This window comes from Neolamprologus brichardi, chromosome 9 (genome assembly GCF_056152115.1).
Source record: "Neolamprologus brichardi isolate AB-2024 chromosome 9, ASM5615211v1, whole genome shotgun sequence".
NCBI lineage: Eukaryota > Metazoa > Chordata > Actinopteri > Cichliformes > Cichlidae > Neolamprologus > Neolamprologus brichardi.
In genome coordinates this window covers 21,113,548-21,131,425 of record NC_142112.1, presented here as the reverse complement: position 1 = coordinate 21,131,425, position 17,878 = coordinate 21,113,548, and the positions used below count along the sequence as shown (strand labels likewise).

General features: G+C 37.9%; 2 protein-coding genes across 6 annotated transcripts in view; both read left to right on the top strand.

Annotated features, from left to right (window-relative positions):
- The window catches only part of neto1l (neuropilin (NRP) and tolloid (TLL)-like 1, like), a 72,706-nt gene extending 68,083 nt beyond the window's left edge, over window positions 1-4,623 (top strand). Inside the window, exons 11-13 of one of the 5 annotated variants that reach the window (XR_015719631.1) lie at window positions 921-995; window positions 3,751-3,802; window positions 3,904-4,623. Coding sequence is in view for 4 of the 5 variants with exons in the window: in XM_087846108.1 (XP_087702234.1) it covers window positions 1,970-2,057 (88 nt within the window). In the remaining variant the exon portion in view is untranslated. Of the gene's footprint in view, window positions 1-920; window positions 996-1,969 lie in introns of all 5 variants that reach the window. The other 4 variants (XM_006794631.2, XM_006794633.3, XM_006794632.3 and 1 more) reach the window with 4 other exon arrangements.
- Window positions 4,624-14,151: 9,528 nt separating this feature from the next.
- timm21 (translocase of inner mitochondrial membrane 21) lies at window positions 14,152-17,217 on the top strand. Its single transcript, XM_006794636.3, has 6 exons — window positions 14,152-14,625; window positions 15,040-15,102; window positions 15,188-15,285; window positions 15,411-15,484; window positions 15,588-15,693; window positions 16,848-17,217. The coding sequence occupies exons 1-6, from the start codon at window positions 14,337-14,339 to the stop codon at window positions 16,938-16,940; spliced, it is 723 nt and encodes a 240-aa protein (XP_006794699.1). The 5' UTR covers window positions 14,152-14,336; the 3' UTR covers window positions 16,941-17,217.
- The last annotated feature ends 661 nt before the right edge of the window (window positions 17,218-17,878 follow it).

Below are 17,878 nucleotides of genomic sequence, written 5' to 3'. Positions count from 1 at the left end.
CCCAGAGTTAACTATGGGGATGTTTTGAGATATATGTGGGATATTTACATTTATTTTTGCATTCCTTTCATTTTAGCTTCCTATTTTCTTTTATTATTTTGATATTACAATAACCTTTATTTTTGCATTGATCCTTGTTATTTCCCCTTTTTCCTACATTAAAAACATTTTCTCAAAGGGCTGCAATACAAAGGACAAATATGTCTTTGTCCCGTCTTGCATGTTAATCCTTGAAAATGTAAAAAAAACAAACAAAAAAACCCTCTTCCAGCTAGCTTTTTGTGAATGTTGATTCATAGCTTTCCTACTCTAAACTCTACTGTGCTTTGAGGTTTGTCAGAGATCTTTAAGGAAACACAGACCTCAGTTTAGCAGATGATAACTCTGTAATCGTCTGGTTTGACAGTTTTCCACAAGGGCTTGAATCGGTGCCTCACAGAGATATTTAATTCACTGATATCTATTCAAATGAATGCAGTTTGCTATAAAATACGCATTTGTATTTCTAACTGTGATAACTGAAAAAAAAAACATAACTTGTAATCTCTATCCAGTAGCACATTCTTTTGGCATGAGCAAGATTTTCTATAGAAAAAAGATTTTACTCTGTACTTGTACCGTGACTGCTTGAAAAGCAACTGTATATGTTTACAAAATCACTATGTGAATCAGAGTACATTTGTTTTTGGTTTTTTTGGAGGAAAAACTTTAAAAATGCAAGGTTTTCCTGCATGCACTTTCTATGTGCTCTGTGCAGAGTGTTTCCAACTGAATTAATTTTCTACCAAGTCTGCATGCATGGCTCTCAGACGCCATCAAAGCACTAATGACGTTTATTGCTGTTTTGTAGCACATTATGCATTTTGATCTCTCTATGCAAAAGGAGTTTGATATTAAATGAAAGAGCCATGATATTTCAGGTTCTGCCTCATTGGCTCTTTGAGCAAACATGAATCAGAGTACAACACCACTAGGGTCTAAGAGACAATCTCAAGGTAAGCACCCTTATCCAACAATCAACATCTTTATATGTTGTTGTGTATCCATCGTTTGCCCAGTTAATATATACTTTTATGTATTTTATTTTACTGTGATTTTTTTTTGTTTGTTTGTTTGTTTTGCGCAGGTTTATATTTTATTTTATTTTTTTATGTTTATGTTTTAATTGTTCATTTTCACCAAGATGGTTTTCTTGCTTGCAGCCATCTTGGCCGTGTTGAGTTTGTTTGAAGTCTTTGTGATGCTCAAGTTTACTGTATGTCCTCTTCCCCTTGAAGGCATACATTATGTCACTCAGTGGATATTCATTAGCATGGACTTCTCCAATTTCATCTTTAGTTGGTGCTGGTATCAGTTAATATGTCTAACCCCTTCCCAGCTCTCCTTAGTTAGCCTACAGAAAATCATACTTCACTTAAGTTCACATAAAGGCCCAAAAGGGAAAAGCACACACTCAAATGTTTTTATTACAACATCACATTACATGCTTTAAAGGAGACACATTGAGATGATGTAAATATCCTGTTAGTCTTTACTTATCACACACTCATAAAGAAGTCCTCTGTAGATTTGCATGATCAGTGGTAGTGTTTGATTTTGTGTTTTGTTAATTGCGAAGCGTAGTGTTTATAGCTGTGTGTAACATTTGATGTGCGTATGCTCCTTAAATGTGCTTTCATGAAGTTGCAAAAAGCAGCATATGAAATAACGATAGCAACTTATCTGATTCATATTTGAATTTAATTGACAATTAAAGTTTCATTTGGTTGAAATGTGACTCAGCGATATATAAGATCAGGCTTGCAGCTTCATGCCTGCGTAAGGTGGAGTAGCCACATAAAATGCTACCCACTGTTTTGTCTTCTACTGTGAAAAAAATGTGCTGTCCTGATATACATATATGTGTGTGTGTGTGTGTGTGTGTGTCTGCTTATGTTCTGCATTATGTTGCATTGTCTCCATCATGTAGACTTCTTGAGAATAGTGCAATCCTGGATCAGTACGAACGGGCGTCACTGACATATGAAAAAACGGAGCGGAGATTTACACCAGCATGATGCTGCTGCTGCTGATGATGATGATGCTGATGATGATGAAGGGACAATTTGATGAAACAAACTAAATGTGCAAAGATGAACACGAAGACTAGATGAAACTGCTCCAGATGCAAAGTTTTGAAAATCGTCTCTTTGCTCTACGTTCGGTAGCCAGTGCAGATGTCTCACTGCAGAAGCTTTGGACCTTTACAACAAACATCATTCCTGAACTTTAGATTTGGGACATTTAGAAACATATGTGTCATCATAGATTCTCAAGTGATCAGGAAATTTCAAGTTTATTTTAAGCATGTATTTTTTGTAGCATACATGAGTTTGATAGCCAATTATAGGTGCTTGCGGTTTGTCAAATCTAGAAAGATTTACATTAGTCAAAATTGGAATTAAACTAATTACTAACCTAATTGAATTTAATTCTGTTGGACAACTGTTTATTTGGATAACAGCTCAAAGTCCAGTTTTATGACTCCTGCATGCTTCTTCTATACCCATTAAAGCATTAACATACTAACAATTGAGTATGAAAATAACGCATCTACTAACAATACTTAAGTCATACAGGAATAAGATGTGGGTTAAAAAATAGATTAATTACACTGCATGTTATTGTGTGGCTGAATCATTACAAAGCAGAGCTCCAATTTCCAACATAATAAGTTCAACTTTTTAAATGTACTAACTTTCCAATAAGCATTTTTCTTTAATTAATTTTTATTTATTTTTGGCAAATTTGATTCCTTCAAATCTGTTTAACTCCTAATTCTCTTACTTACTGTAGAAGCTTCATATCTTTGTATTAAAACAGGATTTTATACTGAGGCAAATTGAAAAAGTGAATGTTTTTACAGTTACTCGAGTTATCTTTCAGGGCTGATTTTACTGATGCTTTATAAAATAAATAACACTGAAGCTTCACCTTTTCTTTCCCTTTGTTTTATTGGCCTTTGGTCAGTAGTTCCTCTGTCCATTAAGCGTGTCCTCAATCTGTCAGCACACCTCGTTCTCCTCTCACAACCAATTAAATGTTGCTCCTTTTTTTTCTGCCTGACTTGCTTCTGAGGAAGCGCAGACTCAAACCGGAAGGATTTATTTCACCAAGCAGTACACTTCTTTTCAATCTCTGAGAGTTTAAATAATTCCGGGTAATCAAGGTATCTGACAGGCAAGTTAATTGACTTTTTGTGATGCGTTTATCCAACTCGATCAGAAGTGAAGGATTAGCCTTGCACTCGGATAACACTTGCTACTGGCAGGCTGGCTAATATAAGACGACGTGCACTATGTGGAGAGTAAAATAAGTGGATCTGAGCACAGTGACACATGCAACACATTTCTTATTCACTGTCATTGTGTCCTTACCTGTATTTGTGGGAATTTGAATTTACCATCTATGTGTTCATTATTTTTCTGTGTTTAGTGTCATTACTTATTACATTACATTCATACTCTCCACTATTTTTTTTTCCTTCTGCATACACACAGCCATGCACATAAATATTCCTGCAAATACTGAATAAAATGCTTTTCTTTTCTGTACACACATTTGCACTGCCTGGTCTGTGTGTTGTCTCTCTGCTTCACACGTTTGTCAACAGACATGTTCAGCACAGATACCATATCCATGCTCTCTCTGTTTTTTGTCTTCTTTACTCTTTCTTTCTCTGAAAATGAACACACACACAAACACACACAGTCTCAAACTCATCCGCCGGTTTATAGATGGAGGCGGACACGCCGCTAATTAAGTAAGTCTGAATCAATTCGATCAAGCAGCAGCAGGAAGCAGATGAGAAAAGCGAAGGGCCCAGAGCGGACTTAAAGTAATAGTGTTTTTATTTCTCTGCAGATACATCAGACAGATGCATCATTCCTCTGCATCTTGCCAAGCTTGACAGCATTTGGAGCTAAGGTTTCTCTCCCATGTGCATCTTGAGTGAACTGTTGTTAAAGAGCGACTTTACCAATGTAGAGTGATGTTATGAGAAAATTCCTTAAATCAAAAAAAAAGAAAAAAAGAAAAAGGTTTGTGATGTATGAATCAAGTTTTTTTCTTCTTTGCTTTGGACTAGAGGTGCATTTGCTCCCCGCCGGGCTCGGATTGAGCCGCTGATAACTTCAGATATGAGACTGAAAGGTTTTTTTTGTTTGTTTGTTTTTTAAATTTAGAGTACCTTTAATGTAAAGTGATTCATGGAGGCAAAGAAAAAATGCAGAATCAGGTTTTTACATCATTTTAATGTAACCATGAAAGTATAAAATTGCATATTTCAGCTGCTGATTTCACATATTTTCCTATTTTGGTGCCGTGTCTTTACAGTAGATAATCAGGTTGTTTGGTGGGGGGGTGTGGTGAAGTGAAGAAGTGACTAATGTTAAACTGCATATATGGGTGCATACATGATTGTTCCTGCCTTTCATCTAACATCCATTTCGTCTCATTTTTACTGATACTTTTACCGATTTGTTTTCAGTCTCCTGGTCAAAATTCATAGCATTGTGGTATTTTGTTTTTGTTTGTTTTTTTTAATTCATGTGCATTTTTAACTGAAGACACATTAAGAAAATGCTGGACTGAATGTTTTCAATAAACTCATGTTTACTGATTTTTTTTGTGATGACTTATTTAATAAATGAGTACAAACTGAATTAAGTATTGTGTTTAGCATCATGTCATTATATATTTTTTATACATTCTTATGATATTGATATTGCTATCCCATCAGATGTAGGGATGTTGTTTTTGTGTCTCCAGATGGTTGTTTATTGCACTGGATTTATGCTTGGGGTTGTTGTCAGGCTTAATGTTTGACTGATCACACACCTATATGATGATATTGCACAGTGTGGCAACCTGAGCCTTTAAAGCGCCCAATTAGACAACATGCAGAAACTGCAACGAAGTTCAACTACATCTTCAAATATTTTGAAGGACACATGCTACAATTTTATTTGTTGACACATTTAGATATTGCACCTTTTTTGGACATTTTAAGAACAGGTATAGGTTAGAAGATGAAATAAGCACATACGATACTCAATGAATAGTGTAATGGTGTAACTGTCTGAGAGCAGCAGATGCACCAAGGCCAGTAAGAGCTATTACGAATTTCAGTACTAAACTTTGGGACAAAAGTTTAAACCCTCAAAGATTAACAGTGTCATTTGTACCATCGCCTATCAACCTTTTTAATTTGTATGGATGAAATTTAAGTTATATTTAGTTGTTTTTTGTATTTATTGTTTGTTTAATGCTTTTTTGTGTTTTGTTTTTAATCAAACAAGCTGCTGCACCACAAGTTTTCTCACTTCGGACAATAAAAGTAGGGGAAAAATCTATGACTACAAAGCTACAATCAGTGATCTGTTCGTAGTATAAGTAATAATTGTTAGTAGTTAGCATGTGGTGTTTAAATGGGAGGCTGTAGTTCAGGAAGTAGAGGGCGGTGTCTGTGATACACACCCAGGGCCCCCCTCTCATCCTATGGCACTTATGGTATGCACTAACCTTTATATATAAGCTGCATAGGATAATAAATAAATAGTATATATTATATATTATATATATATATATATATATATATATATATATACATATATATATATATATATATATATATATATGTATATATATATACACACATATATATATATACACACATATATATATATATATATATATATATATATATATATATATATATATATATATATATATATATAGTGAAACAGTGTTTGGTGAAGCAGTGTTTGGGTCATTACTCAAAAAAAAGTAATGTATTACACTTTATTTGTCACTTTTCATAAAAGTAATGGAGTACATTAATTAAATACTTGCCAGAGAAAGTAATTTGTTACACTACTTATTACATTACTTTCTCAGTACTCTGTGAAATGACCTGAAAAGCATGGTCACATAATTACCAGTTAATGATATAAATGTGATGCTACAGTCCCACACACCAACTCCAATCCCTATCCTAATGGGGACACACGCATCATCTTTCTTTTAGTTTTTAGGTGTAACAAAGCTGAAAATACAAAGAAAAGATGAAAACCAGCACAGAGAGACTTCAAAGGGATCTTCCCTGTAATTGTACTGTAAAACATGAACAGGAAGAAACTGACGCTACTAGGCAGAATGCACATCACTACTTTGTTACCTGTAGAAGTTCAGGGTCTGGGTGCTAGGCCAGGTTTAACAAACACTCAGTTTCAAAATCCTTCTGGGTTCTTGGGTTCTGGTCTTTGTGTTACCATGTTGTCTGTTCAGATGTTCAGTTGTATTAGCAGTATATTGCTCTTGTTTCTATCTTGGATGCAGTTTGCACTTTACCATCACACACTTGTCCTTTTGAAAATGAAAGTAATGTCCACATCTCCACTCCTCAAAATCTGTATTGCTATATTGCTCCACAACTTTGTCCTCCCACATGAACTGAAATCGCCTGATTGTAGTCAGAGTGTGGCGAAAGATAAAAGCATGTTTGATTGATGTTAATTTTTTCTTTCTATCTGCCCGATGTAAACTGAAGAACCTTATTTAACATAAGTAACGACACAATTAGTGCTGATTAAGCATTGACAGTATTGAGATGCTATTTTTATTCTGTACATTTTTCGCTTATTATCTCCTTCAACAGCGCTCAATTTAGAAAATCACCATTAGATTTTTCTTCTTTTAGACATGTGTGGTTCTATTTCTGTCATCTCTAACTTTTAGATTTTTTTAAAGATTTTAAACTTTATTCAACAAAAATGTATAATGTATTTCAATTGGCAGACTCTTCATATTCTCATTCAATGTACTCCTCTTTCAACTCTAACTGCTTCCACATATGTGCACCTAAAGACACCATTCAAACTTTAAAACGATGCCAAGGCATTGAACTATTCAGCTTTTAATTATCTTTTCAATATCTTTTATAGTTTTTCTTCACTTCCAGTTTAAGATCCAAGCTTTCTTCACCAGTTTCAAATTTTTTAATGGGTGTCTTTGTTTCAGTGAGTAGACCAACTGCCACATTGGCAGAAACCTATGGCATTATTTTTGTGCCTCGATTCTGAGCGCACGTTAAAAAAAAATGCAAGCGCAAATGTTGAATTTTGAGGAGAACATTTTTTTGAGTGAAGAAAAGTTTAATTTGAGCTAACAAAATTCATTTCTGCGTGCCAGAAATGTATTTCAGTGTTTGCTATTATCCATATACACACACACAATAACAGTCCCTCTTGCTCAGTTGTTGGCATTTGCTCTTGCTCTTTCCGGAAACACGGTCCAGAATGTAGCTAAATCCAGTGGAGTGGTTTGGTTTAGACTAGATTAAAACCAACAATGGTCTTAAAATATATATATATTTTAAAATAAAATTATTAAAAATACTAACCGAAAATGGACTTTCGGTTAGTATTGGCTACATTCTGGACCGTGTTTCCGGAATGCAGTAGCTAGCGAGCTGATTGGAGACTGTAACAGCCAACCAGAATTTTTGCATCCACATCTGTGATTGGTTCTGTGGCACACTTATAACGGTATACAGAGAGTTGAGCGTGCACGGAGCAGAGATGTTGTGAGCGCGAACGACACACTGAGAGCAGATGTCTGTCAGCACACAGAGAAGAGATCTGAGCAAGAGCAAATACCAACAACTGAACGAGATGAGTCAATGTCCCTGACATGGATCCTGGAATGGCTAGAACTGTACAAGATCAACAGGACCGAAAGAACCTTCATCACAAAATCAGTGGGGGGTGCGGGGAACAACACGGGCTAATTTAAAGCCAGGAGAACAGTCGCCATCAACTGCAGGATCTACCGAGGAGATGTTCTGTTTCATTGGCCTCAGCCCACTCAGTAAAATCATTAACAAGACAGGCTACACACACGAGCCAACTTTTAGGAAAAAGATTTGAAATGTTCAGTGTATGCATGTAAACCCAAACCCAAACCCTGATCAAATAGATTGGACATTGTAAGACCGAAGACTAGAAGAATGCAACGTATGCAGCAAAACCTTGATCCCCAGGAAGGGACCTCATTGGCTGCTGTCCGCCCTAACTCAAGAGCGATGCAGCAAACCCAAACCCAAGAGGGAAAAACCAGGCACCAAATGAGGTGATTCCATCTGACGCTGCCAAACCAAAGGGTGAAAATAAAAAGAATGCAGAAAAATGCAAAACCAAACCCCAGAGCGAGAAGCCCTAGACCCAATCAAGGGCCTTGGCCACATCAGTCCAATGCCCACTTTAAACCCAATAATGGGCCTGGGCAACATTGGCGCAATGCACAGTTTTTACCGAATCAAGGGCATCTGCAACATCAGCCTAATCATGACCTTAGAACCAATGATGGGCCATCTCAACCACAGCCTAATCCTCACTTAATACCAAATGATGGCAGACGTCCATATAATGAGACTGATGAAGTGGGTGCACTGAGATTCCTCCTGCAGGAGGCTCAGCACATGTGCAAAACCAATCTTTACAAAATGACAGCTGCAAACCACAAACCTAAAACACAGAATGATTGGCTTCGCCTGCAGCTAAAGTGCTGCAGAGAAAGTGCTGAAAAAAACATTCTTGAGCTCCAACAACAACTGGAACAGGCTTGCAGAAACAGACCCGAGGAGAACTTCACCCCTGTGGTGAATGCAGCTCCTGTTAAAGACAGCTGTGACAGCTGCAGAGCTGAGTGTGGACACTTCAACACAAATTACAGAAGTTTCACACACAGACTCTACAGACATGAAAACCATTCGAGAAGCTGAGTTGGAGGTCCAATGTAAAAAACAGTAGGAAGAGATCGAACAACTCCGTGAGCAAATCCTCAAAACTCAGAAAACTCTAGAAGAGGAAGTTGCAAAGCGCAAAGAACAGGAACAAAGAGACAGCTGTGAGTTCGCCAAACTCAAAGCCAAACTCTGCTCCAGTGAGACTCTTTGTGAGAAAAATGATTTGGAGGTGCAAAACTTAAAAGAAGAGCTGGAAAAAACCAAAGCTTCCTACCTCGAAATCGTAGAGAAGCAAAACCAGGAGAACACAACAATGCGAAACCAGCTCAGGTAAACAGAAGAAGAAAAGATCATCAGGAGTCTTTGCAGTCTCTGCAAGAGACAAGAAAAAAAGCAAGAAACCGAGTCCAACATCGCCAATCAAGATCATTCTCCTCCCCAAAAAGAGACAACACATCAGTCAAGTTCAGAAAAAGAGGCCAGTGTTAACAATCCAGAAAATTCTCCAGCCCAAGCCGAGACACTCCAGGAGAATCAGCAAGAACAAGAGGAGGCCAGTTCTACCAAACAAGAAAATCCAGAGGCCCGAGATGACAACATGCCAGAAGAAAAACTAAAAAAGAAAAAGAAGTGCAACTGGTTTTTGAGACCATTCACTTAATTGACTTCAACTCCATCTCCTATAAAATCACAGTAATATACAACGAAATATTAACAGTTACTTAAAGTGCCTAAACATGCATTTCAAGCATATTTGCTTTAATATTTTGTTGTGTACAAAGTTTTCATCGGCTCCACCCCCCCCCCCCCTCCCCCCCAAACCGGTCACGGCAGATGACCGCCCCTCCCTGAACCTTTTTAAAGGTAGTTTTTCCTCCCTACTGCCACCATGTGCTTGCTCGTAGGGGATTGTTGGGTTTTTTTCTTTAATTCAGTTCAGTTCAATTTATTTGTATGTAAATACCGTTGAATTGAATTGAACTGAATTAAAGATTTTTAGGAGACAGAGTTACTGAGTGAACCAGGTTATTATAACATCTTACCCATAAAAAATTACGATTGACCAGTTAAATAAAAAATTTGATTTACCAAAACATCTGAAGTGTGAACATTTAATTTTGTCTCATTTAAAACATATTAAAATGTCAAATTACAACAATCATAATAATAACAACATAATAACAGCAGAAATAAAAGTGTTTACATCCTGCTTGTAAATTGTGTAATGCGAAATGCAGAAATAAAAAAACTCTGAACTCGATGGTTTCTGTTGTACAGATGAGCTGTTATTAAAGTCTGATTAAATTAAAGTCAGATTTATTTTTATTTTATTTATTTATTATTTATTTAATGCAGGATTCTAGAACGGCCACCATGGAAATACTTGATGCAAGTTTCATGTTATAAAATTAAAAGAAAACACTTTATCTACATTACACTAGTCTTTATTATCATATAAGTAGATAAGTGAAGCCTACAGGCATCCTTAAGTCACTCCTGCAAAAAGATGCAACATGGTGAATCAGAAAATACAGAAAATCAATCTGCAGCAACAATAATAATAGCACCCTAAATAATGAGGTCATTAATTACCAGGATACCTACTGTTGGAGTCAAATTGTTAAATGTTGTCATTGTGTTACTTAAATTTGTAAGTCTTAGTTCAAACTATAGGATCAAAGACATTTCTTTGTCTCTTACCACCTCTCCAGCCACTCTGTTGGTGGGGGAGGCTGAGGTGTTTTATTATAGGCACATCCTATCTGGAAGTTCTGTTTCTTGTGTGGTAAGCTTCCTGCTTTTATTACCCTTTTGGTGAGCAGGAGGTCACACAAACGCACCCCAAAACACATTCTCGCACATGCATACACATACACACACGTGCTTACACGTGCACACACATACACACACAGAGCCTTGTCTTTTGTAACCATAGGGGGGGTTTTACAATGGGAGGTGCTTGTGTGTACTGTAACTGCTGTGTAAACTGTGTGTCTTGGAAATAAAAGGCTGCGAGGAAGGCTGCTTAGATGAAGTTGGTTAGAAGACAGGTGAGGAGCGTTCAGCTCCAAGAGCTTGGGTTCCGACCGTTCTGTCATTAATGAGAATAAGTTTCTAAACTAGCAGGGCCTGTGGAAACGCAGACCCAACACCTACTGCCATGTTTTCTTAGTAATATATCTCTCGTGTTTTCTTAGTAATGTATCTCACATTACTGATGTTTAGAGAGGCCTTGTTATGTTTCACAGGAGTTCAGGAGTGAGTGATGAAAGTGATGCATCTACACCACCACTCTGTCTCTGGACTGGTGAGTTGCTGCTCTATGAGCTCAGCAGGAGGAGTTGAACCCACAGCGGTTCCCTGGTAGGTAGGAAGATCATACTTCAGGTTCAATATTATAGTTACGTTCTTGATGGTCTGAACCTCAGACAGGAACTGGTCAGGACAACTGACTCAGTTTTTTCAAGTTCTGTTACAGAAAGAGAACTAAGACAGCAACACCTACACCTCTACCTGACCACACAATGTTAATGATTTGTCTTCTCAGTGTTACTATAATATTTTCGGTTGCTAAATACAGCTAAAAGCAGAAAATTTATTGTTGAAAAATCAATACAACCCGACTTACAAAATTAATTTGTTCTGAGGGTCTTTCGTAAGTTGAAATTTTTCGTAAGTCTAAGCACCCATCGCGCCTTTTGAGTGAACGATAGGCTATAGGCTAATCGCTAACTGCAACAACAATACGTCGTTCAAGTGGAACAGCGAAGCGCAAGTACGAAAGCCAAGGGGTTGTCACATGATTCGGAAGGCATTGTGGGCTCAGCCAATCAGAGCCTGCGGATTTTGTTACACGGTCATTTTGCCGTACCACGGGCAGAAATATTGCCGTTAAGTGCCTTCCTAACTTGAATTTTTCGTTAAATGGGGTATTCGTACGTCGGGGTTCCACTGTACTAAAGTTACCCAAAACAGTCTACAAAGGTTTTTTTCTGTCCACCAAAGTAAATATGATTCAAGAGATTTTTGTAACTTCACTTGTCCAAAAAGCAAATAAGTGTGTTGTAGAGCTCTGTCCATGCGCTTTCATATGAAGTATTACTCAATATAGTTCCTTGAATTCCCCCCCCGCCCAAAGATTAACTTTGACCTTGGAGGGCTTACAATGAAGATCCCCCAATGAAGGTCTAATCTATTGTTGAGAAGTTTGAAGTATAGTGGGTAATATAAAGCAAATAAAAAGATTAAACAAAGATATACTGAACGACAGTCAGCATTACCAGAGTTAGCAGAGCTACTGTAGCTTGGTTTATAGACTTGAATTAGGAGGGATAAGAAAAGTGAATCTGCAATCTACTGACATCTAATGGTGAGATTTTACAAGATCTAACTTTAATGATACTTAAACAATAGGCCAGGCGCGGCATTGCTTTTGCGTGAGCCTGTTCAGCCAGCAACACAGCTGTGTAATATGTGAATAAAATCAAAACCTGTTCCAATCAAATTTCCCAGTAGAGGTTTTGACCTTTTTTTTATTGTACTTCTAATTTCTGAAAAATTACTCTAAAGCTTCTTCTAATGCTCCAGAGTCTATTTGGACCATTTGGACATGACAACCATTAACTGAAGTATGAAATTATGCATTTCAAGGTTCACGTCAGAGTGCATGGAGTCAGGAGTAAATTGCAGTAGATTTTGTCAGTGTCTGTGGCAAATAAATTCAACTTACCTCCAAAACTGACAAATACATTCATAATTAATACACTTCCCATTAGGGCTGGGCTATATCATACCGTTCACGGTAATACCGGTGTAATTTTGGGCAACCATAGGAAAATGAAATATCGAGATAGAATATGGGTAAAACGCGCGTGCTCAGTGCCTTTGTTTACATACGCACATGGCGGCGACGCAGAATGAGAAGAGCGAAAGTGGATCGTTAAATGAAACTGATGAACCAGAATTGGTTTGTAAAAATGCTGCAACTTCAGTGGTGTGAAACTGGTTTAGCTTTCGTCCGTCAGATACACAACAAAGCACTATTTTTGGTAGCGCATGCTAGCGGGCGTCGGTATTACCGTGTTGTTTGGAAATACGGCACACTTAAAATCAATCCTTTGATTTTTCTAAAACTCGACAGTGCCCCTTATAATCCCGTGTGCCTTATGTGTGAATTCTGGTTGTGTTTACTGACCTCGAAACGATTTTATGTCTTACACGGCGCTGGAAAATCTGTCAAATGTTTTAGTACGACTTTGCTAAGCTACGAAGCCACACAGCTTGATGGATTGTCGGAGCATTACGGCTATCGTAGGCAGGAGCCTGGCGGAGTGATACGTACTGTGCTTCAACATCATATTACCGTATTTTGTGTGTATAAGCTCTTTTTAAGTTTTGTGGATATTTAACATGGTTATGCTGAGGATATGTCGGCCACCAGAAATGCCTTTTGGTTAAACTGTCAACAAGGAATTTGCACTGTTACATTTTTATATAACTTTAATGCACATAAAAAACAGCTGCTTGTTTAAGTGAAAATACATTGATTTTTTTTTTTTTTTTTGCACTAATAAAGTTGTGGAGTTGTAAAGTATTTTGTCTAGTGTCAATTATATTGTCAGTTATATTGTTATCGCAAATTTTCAAATGTATATCGTGATAAATATTTTTGGTCATATTGCCCTGCTCTACTTCCCATTGTGTGAAGACTGCAGCAAGACATCTGCAGATCTAAAAAAAACAAAACAAAAAAAAAAACAACTATTAAAAACTAATTTACCTGCTCATTTGATGTCCCTCTTACGTGGTAATTCACTCACTTGCTGAAACAGACACACACACACAGCAGATGTTTTGCAAATATTTTTTTTATTTGAGATTCTTGTGTTTAGACCTTTAAAAAACATAATTCCATTCTTAAAGTGATTTAAAGAATATGAGATTTTAATATTCATTTAGATTTTTTTTTCTGACTCTAAATTTTCTTTGGTCATTACTGTACATTTTGAAGATATTCAGTTACTTTCCAACTTTGAAACTTCGTCTTGTGTGTGAACTTCAGCTTTTAATAGTTCTGCACTTTGGCTTATAGGTGAAAGATTTGGTGCATGTCAGTTAAATTTAACAAGCTTCCCAAATATTTCAGCAATTACAGGATTTGACCTTAAAAAACAAACAAATATTCACGTATCAGCATTCGCACTGCAATTTCTCCAGGAAATGCATTCTCTAGTTGTAACTGTATTTTTTTTTTTTCTTAAAGATTTTTTGGGAACTTTTTATTTTATTTTGTTGAAGACGTTTTCGCTGTAGACGACGATGAAGAGCGAGTGACGTTTCATTGCTGCGCCGTCGCTTTAACGGTGAGTGACGGCAATATTGTGCGCCGGTGAAGCACAAATCCGGCGACTGACTTTAACCAGTCCGGTTGCCCAGTATTTTGGGTTAGTTTAGTGCTGTGTCCGTTTTGTTTACTTAGCACACAGTAGGCTTGTTAGTGTAGTTTTGCGATATTGGGAAGCTGCTAGCAGTGGCTTGCTCAAATCAAATCATGGCTTATATTCAGGTTTTGAAGGTCCTGCACCGAAATCTGCAGCACAGAGCACCACAGGTCAACGTGCTTATCCATACGCACAGGAGAGTGTCAACATTATCAAGACTGGCCTTCCACAGTGGACTAGAGGCTAATTCACCTGTGCTAAGCTGCTTAATACAAACACACAGACGGCGGGGTATTTGTCTCGACTTTACAGCCAGAAATAAAAGCAGCCCCGAGGACCGAGACAGGTCAGTGTCCAAGTACCAGAGTGGGAGTCCAAAGCCTTCAGCTGCACAAAAAGGTATGCAAGGCGAGGAAATAAAAAGGATATAAGTCGTGCTCATATATATACTCGGATATTAGGAGCGTAGTTTCATGATAGCCTGCTATTTTCAAAGCAAACGATTAGGGTTTGTCCGTAGGCACTGTGGAGAAAATGTACTATATTTAACCAAGCAATGATTTATTCCACTGCAGCAGCAGTTTTGGGACTAAAATATACGTGATTATTGTATTTATAATCATATATGGTTATAAACCAATCGCTCTGATTATCACCAGCAGCAGAGGAAATATCTTAAAATGACCCAGGAGTTTATTTACTGAATAACTGAACAAACACTTGCCTTTATTAGAGAGATTCTAACTTTGCTAATATAAATGAAAACTATGCACAGCTGTTGCATAATAACCCTCCACATTGAATGCCTTCCAGTGAAAGAAGCTGGCAGGGACTTCACCTACCTGATCGTGGTACTCATCGGGCTTGGAGTGACAGGTGAATACAGCGGAATTAAAAAGCCGCAGTCGTAAACCAGGCAATTCATCATCCTGTTTGAAATGACGTCTGTGTGTGTTGTCAGGTGGGCTGCTGTATGTGGTGTTCCAAGAGCTGTTTGCATCCGCGAGTCCAAATAAAGTGTATGGGAGAGCCTTCGATAAAGTCAAGTCACACCCAGAGGTATGAACGATATTAGTGACTGTCAAACATGAGGCCAGGCTAACAATGTTACAGTTCAGTATTTAAGGTCCTCTTGATGATCTTATGAGGTCATATAAAAAGTTTCTTGTTTATTGAAAATGTAGGTAATTGGTGCATTTGGTGAGCCAATCAAATGTTACGGGGAGACCACCCGTCGAGGAAGGAGGCAGCAAGTCAGGTTGGTGCTTTGTTAATTAGTCAAACAAGTTCAGCAACAAAGCCCACTTTTAGTTAAGGTAGCCTTAACATGTATAATGGCAGTCTTTGTCTCTTCTCCTCAGTCATATCGAGTACCTGAAGGATGGAATGAAGCATATGAGACTTAAGTTTTACATTGAGGGCTCAGAGCCGGGAGTGAAGGGGACAGTGCATACAGAGTCTAAAGAGGTTGGTATTCTGCCACTCAAAAGCCAGCTTATGAAATACAGCACAAGCACTGACTGACACTTCTGCGGTGAATGTTTTGTGTCTTTTCACTAGCACCTACTCAACTCGACTCTGCTCTATTCAGTTTCGGTCATCTTCAATCATATTTGAGTACCACCTCGATGTAGGTGGGGTCGTTGTAGCAAGGCGACCTGGAAGTCCCCTGGCGTTATTTGTATGTGACACAAACACAATGCAAAAATGGAGGTGTGAACCAGCACTGCACTCCTCACTCCAGGTCCTGGCATCACTAACTAGGGAGAGCATAATTAGCCAGCCACCCTGCCATTTCCCCCGAGCCCGCTGCACCACCCCTCTACACACCTCTGACACAGGAGGGCATTGAGCTAATTGTTTACCTGCTACCAAACTGATGCTTAAACTCTGCATCTCATCATTGGACCACGCTGTTGGTTTGTGTTCTTATGAAGGAGTTGCTCTCATGACTCACCCAGTGATGTCACCCTCTGCTCAATCAGTGGCTTGCGGTCTATTGATGTCATATTTTCAGCTTGACTCAGCTCGCTTGGAAATCCAGACTAATAGGTATTCAAAAAGTACCTAGTAACAAGTACTACCATCTAATAGAAAATTGAGTAATTTTCAAATTGAGATAAGCTGAGTAGGTGCTAGTGGAAAAGATGCTTTTGAGGGGCCTACAATGTAACCTACCTATCGTAGGCTCATTGTTGCCAGCATTTATGCTTGTGCGGTGTATTACGGGTAAGTTTATGTTGATGTTGTAATTATTATTCCCCATATTGAGGCAGTGATTGTTGTTCTCTCACAGTTAAATTAAAAAAACGTGGTAAAAAAGTATTCCCAAAAAATGCACAGAAGAAATCGGCTGTACTGGACAGACCAATCACAGTGGTTGCGGGCTGTGACGTGTAGTTAGATTCAGGTGCATGTCAGGTTATGTCATAGAGTTTCAGAGGATTTTGCAGTTACAAAACTGCTTCAATGGGTAGATTTCACACTGAAGCGTAAATCCCCAGTAAGTGGCACTGTGTGTATTCCTAAAGCTTTACCTAGTTTCATATGTGATGGCCGTCACATCGCTGATGTTTTTTTACGTGTTTAATCAACCAGTTTTCTTGTTGTTGATTTTACAGAATCCTGAAACTGGAAAATATGAGTTTCGTTATATATTTGTGGACATGGATGTCTACCCAAGACGGACTATAATTGTGGAAGATAACCGATAAGGACCGTAGATGTGTGATTCAGCGCTATGGAAGCATGAGGAGTGTGTGTTAGATGTGTTGCTGGACAAAACAGCTGGAGAATTCACCTTCACATAATGTCAGAGGCTGTTAAACAATTACAGCTTTGGTGTAGAGCCTTGCAAAGCAGAGATCAAAGGATCACATGGCCCCGTGCTACTAATTTATAAATGTTTGGTTTTTTACTTGATTGTGATCTTGATTTTGAAATAATATCTTAAATTTGAATAAAATAAAACACTTGGGAACAAACATACAACTGAAGCGGCGTGTGTGTGTGTTTTGGACCCTCCCAGGGAAGGAAGTATGTAATAAGTTCTGTTTGTCGTTAGCAGTCAGTTTTCAAGATATCATTTTCAAATCTTGTTCGATGGTAGATACCAATAGCAGCTTAAGCTGTTTTAATTTTAGTTCACATCAAATGTGAACTTCAGTAAAAACTTTATATTACCCACTATACTTTGGCTTCAAACTTCTCAACAATAGATTAGACCTTCATTGGGGGACCTTCATTGTAAGCCCTCCAAGGTCAAAGTTAATCTTTGGGCGGGGGGGAATTCAAGGAACTATATTGAGTAATACTTCATATGAAAGCACATGGACAGAGCTCTACAACACACTTATTAACTTTTTCAGTACAATGCCCTACAGCGTTACAATGACCCCATAAATTTTTACAAACTCACACACTGCATAACTATATCTTAAAATCTCAGGTTTCTATAGCTTGTACAGCCAAAGGTTTAAGCCAGTTTTACTCCAATCATATGGATAAAGATAATAAAAATACACAATTTTAGTATGTAATGCTTCAAGGTCAAAGGTCACACATCAGGGTGCTGTAATAAAACCAGGCTGTCGTCAGTGTGTATTAAAAGCCGGCTAAAATTAGCAAGTTTAATAAAACCAGGCTGATGTGA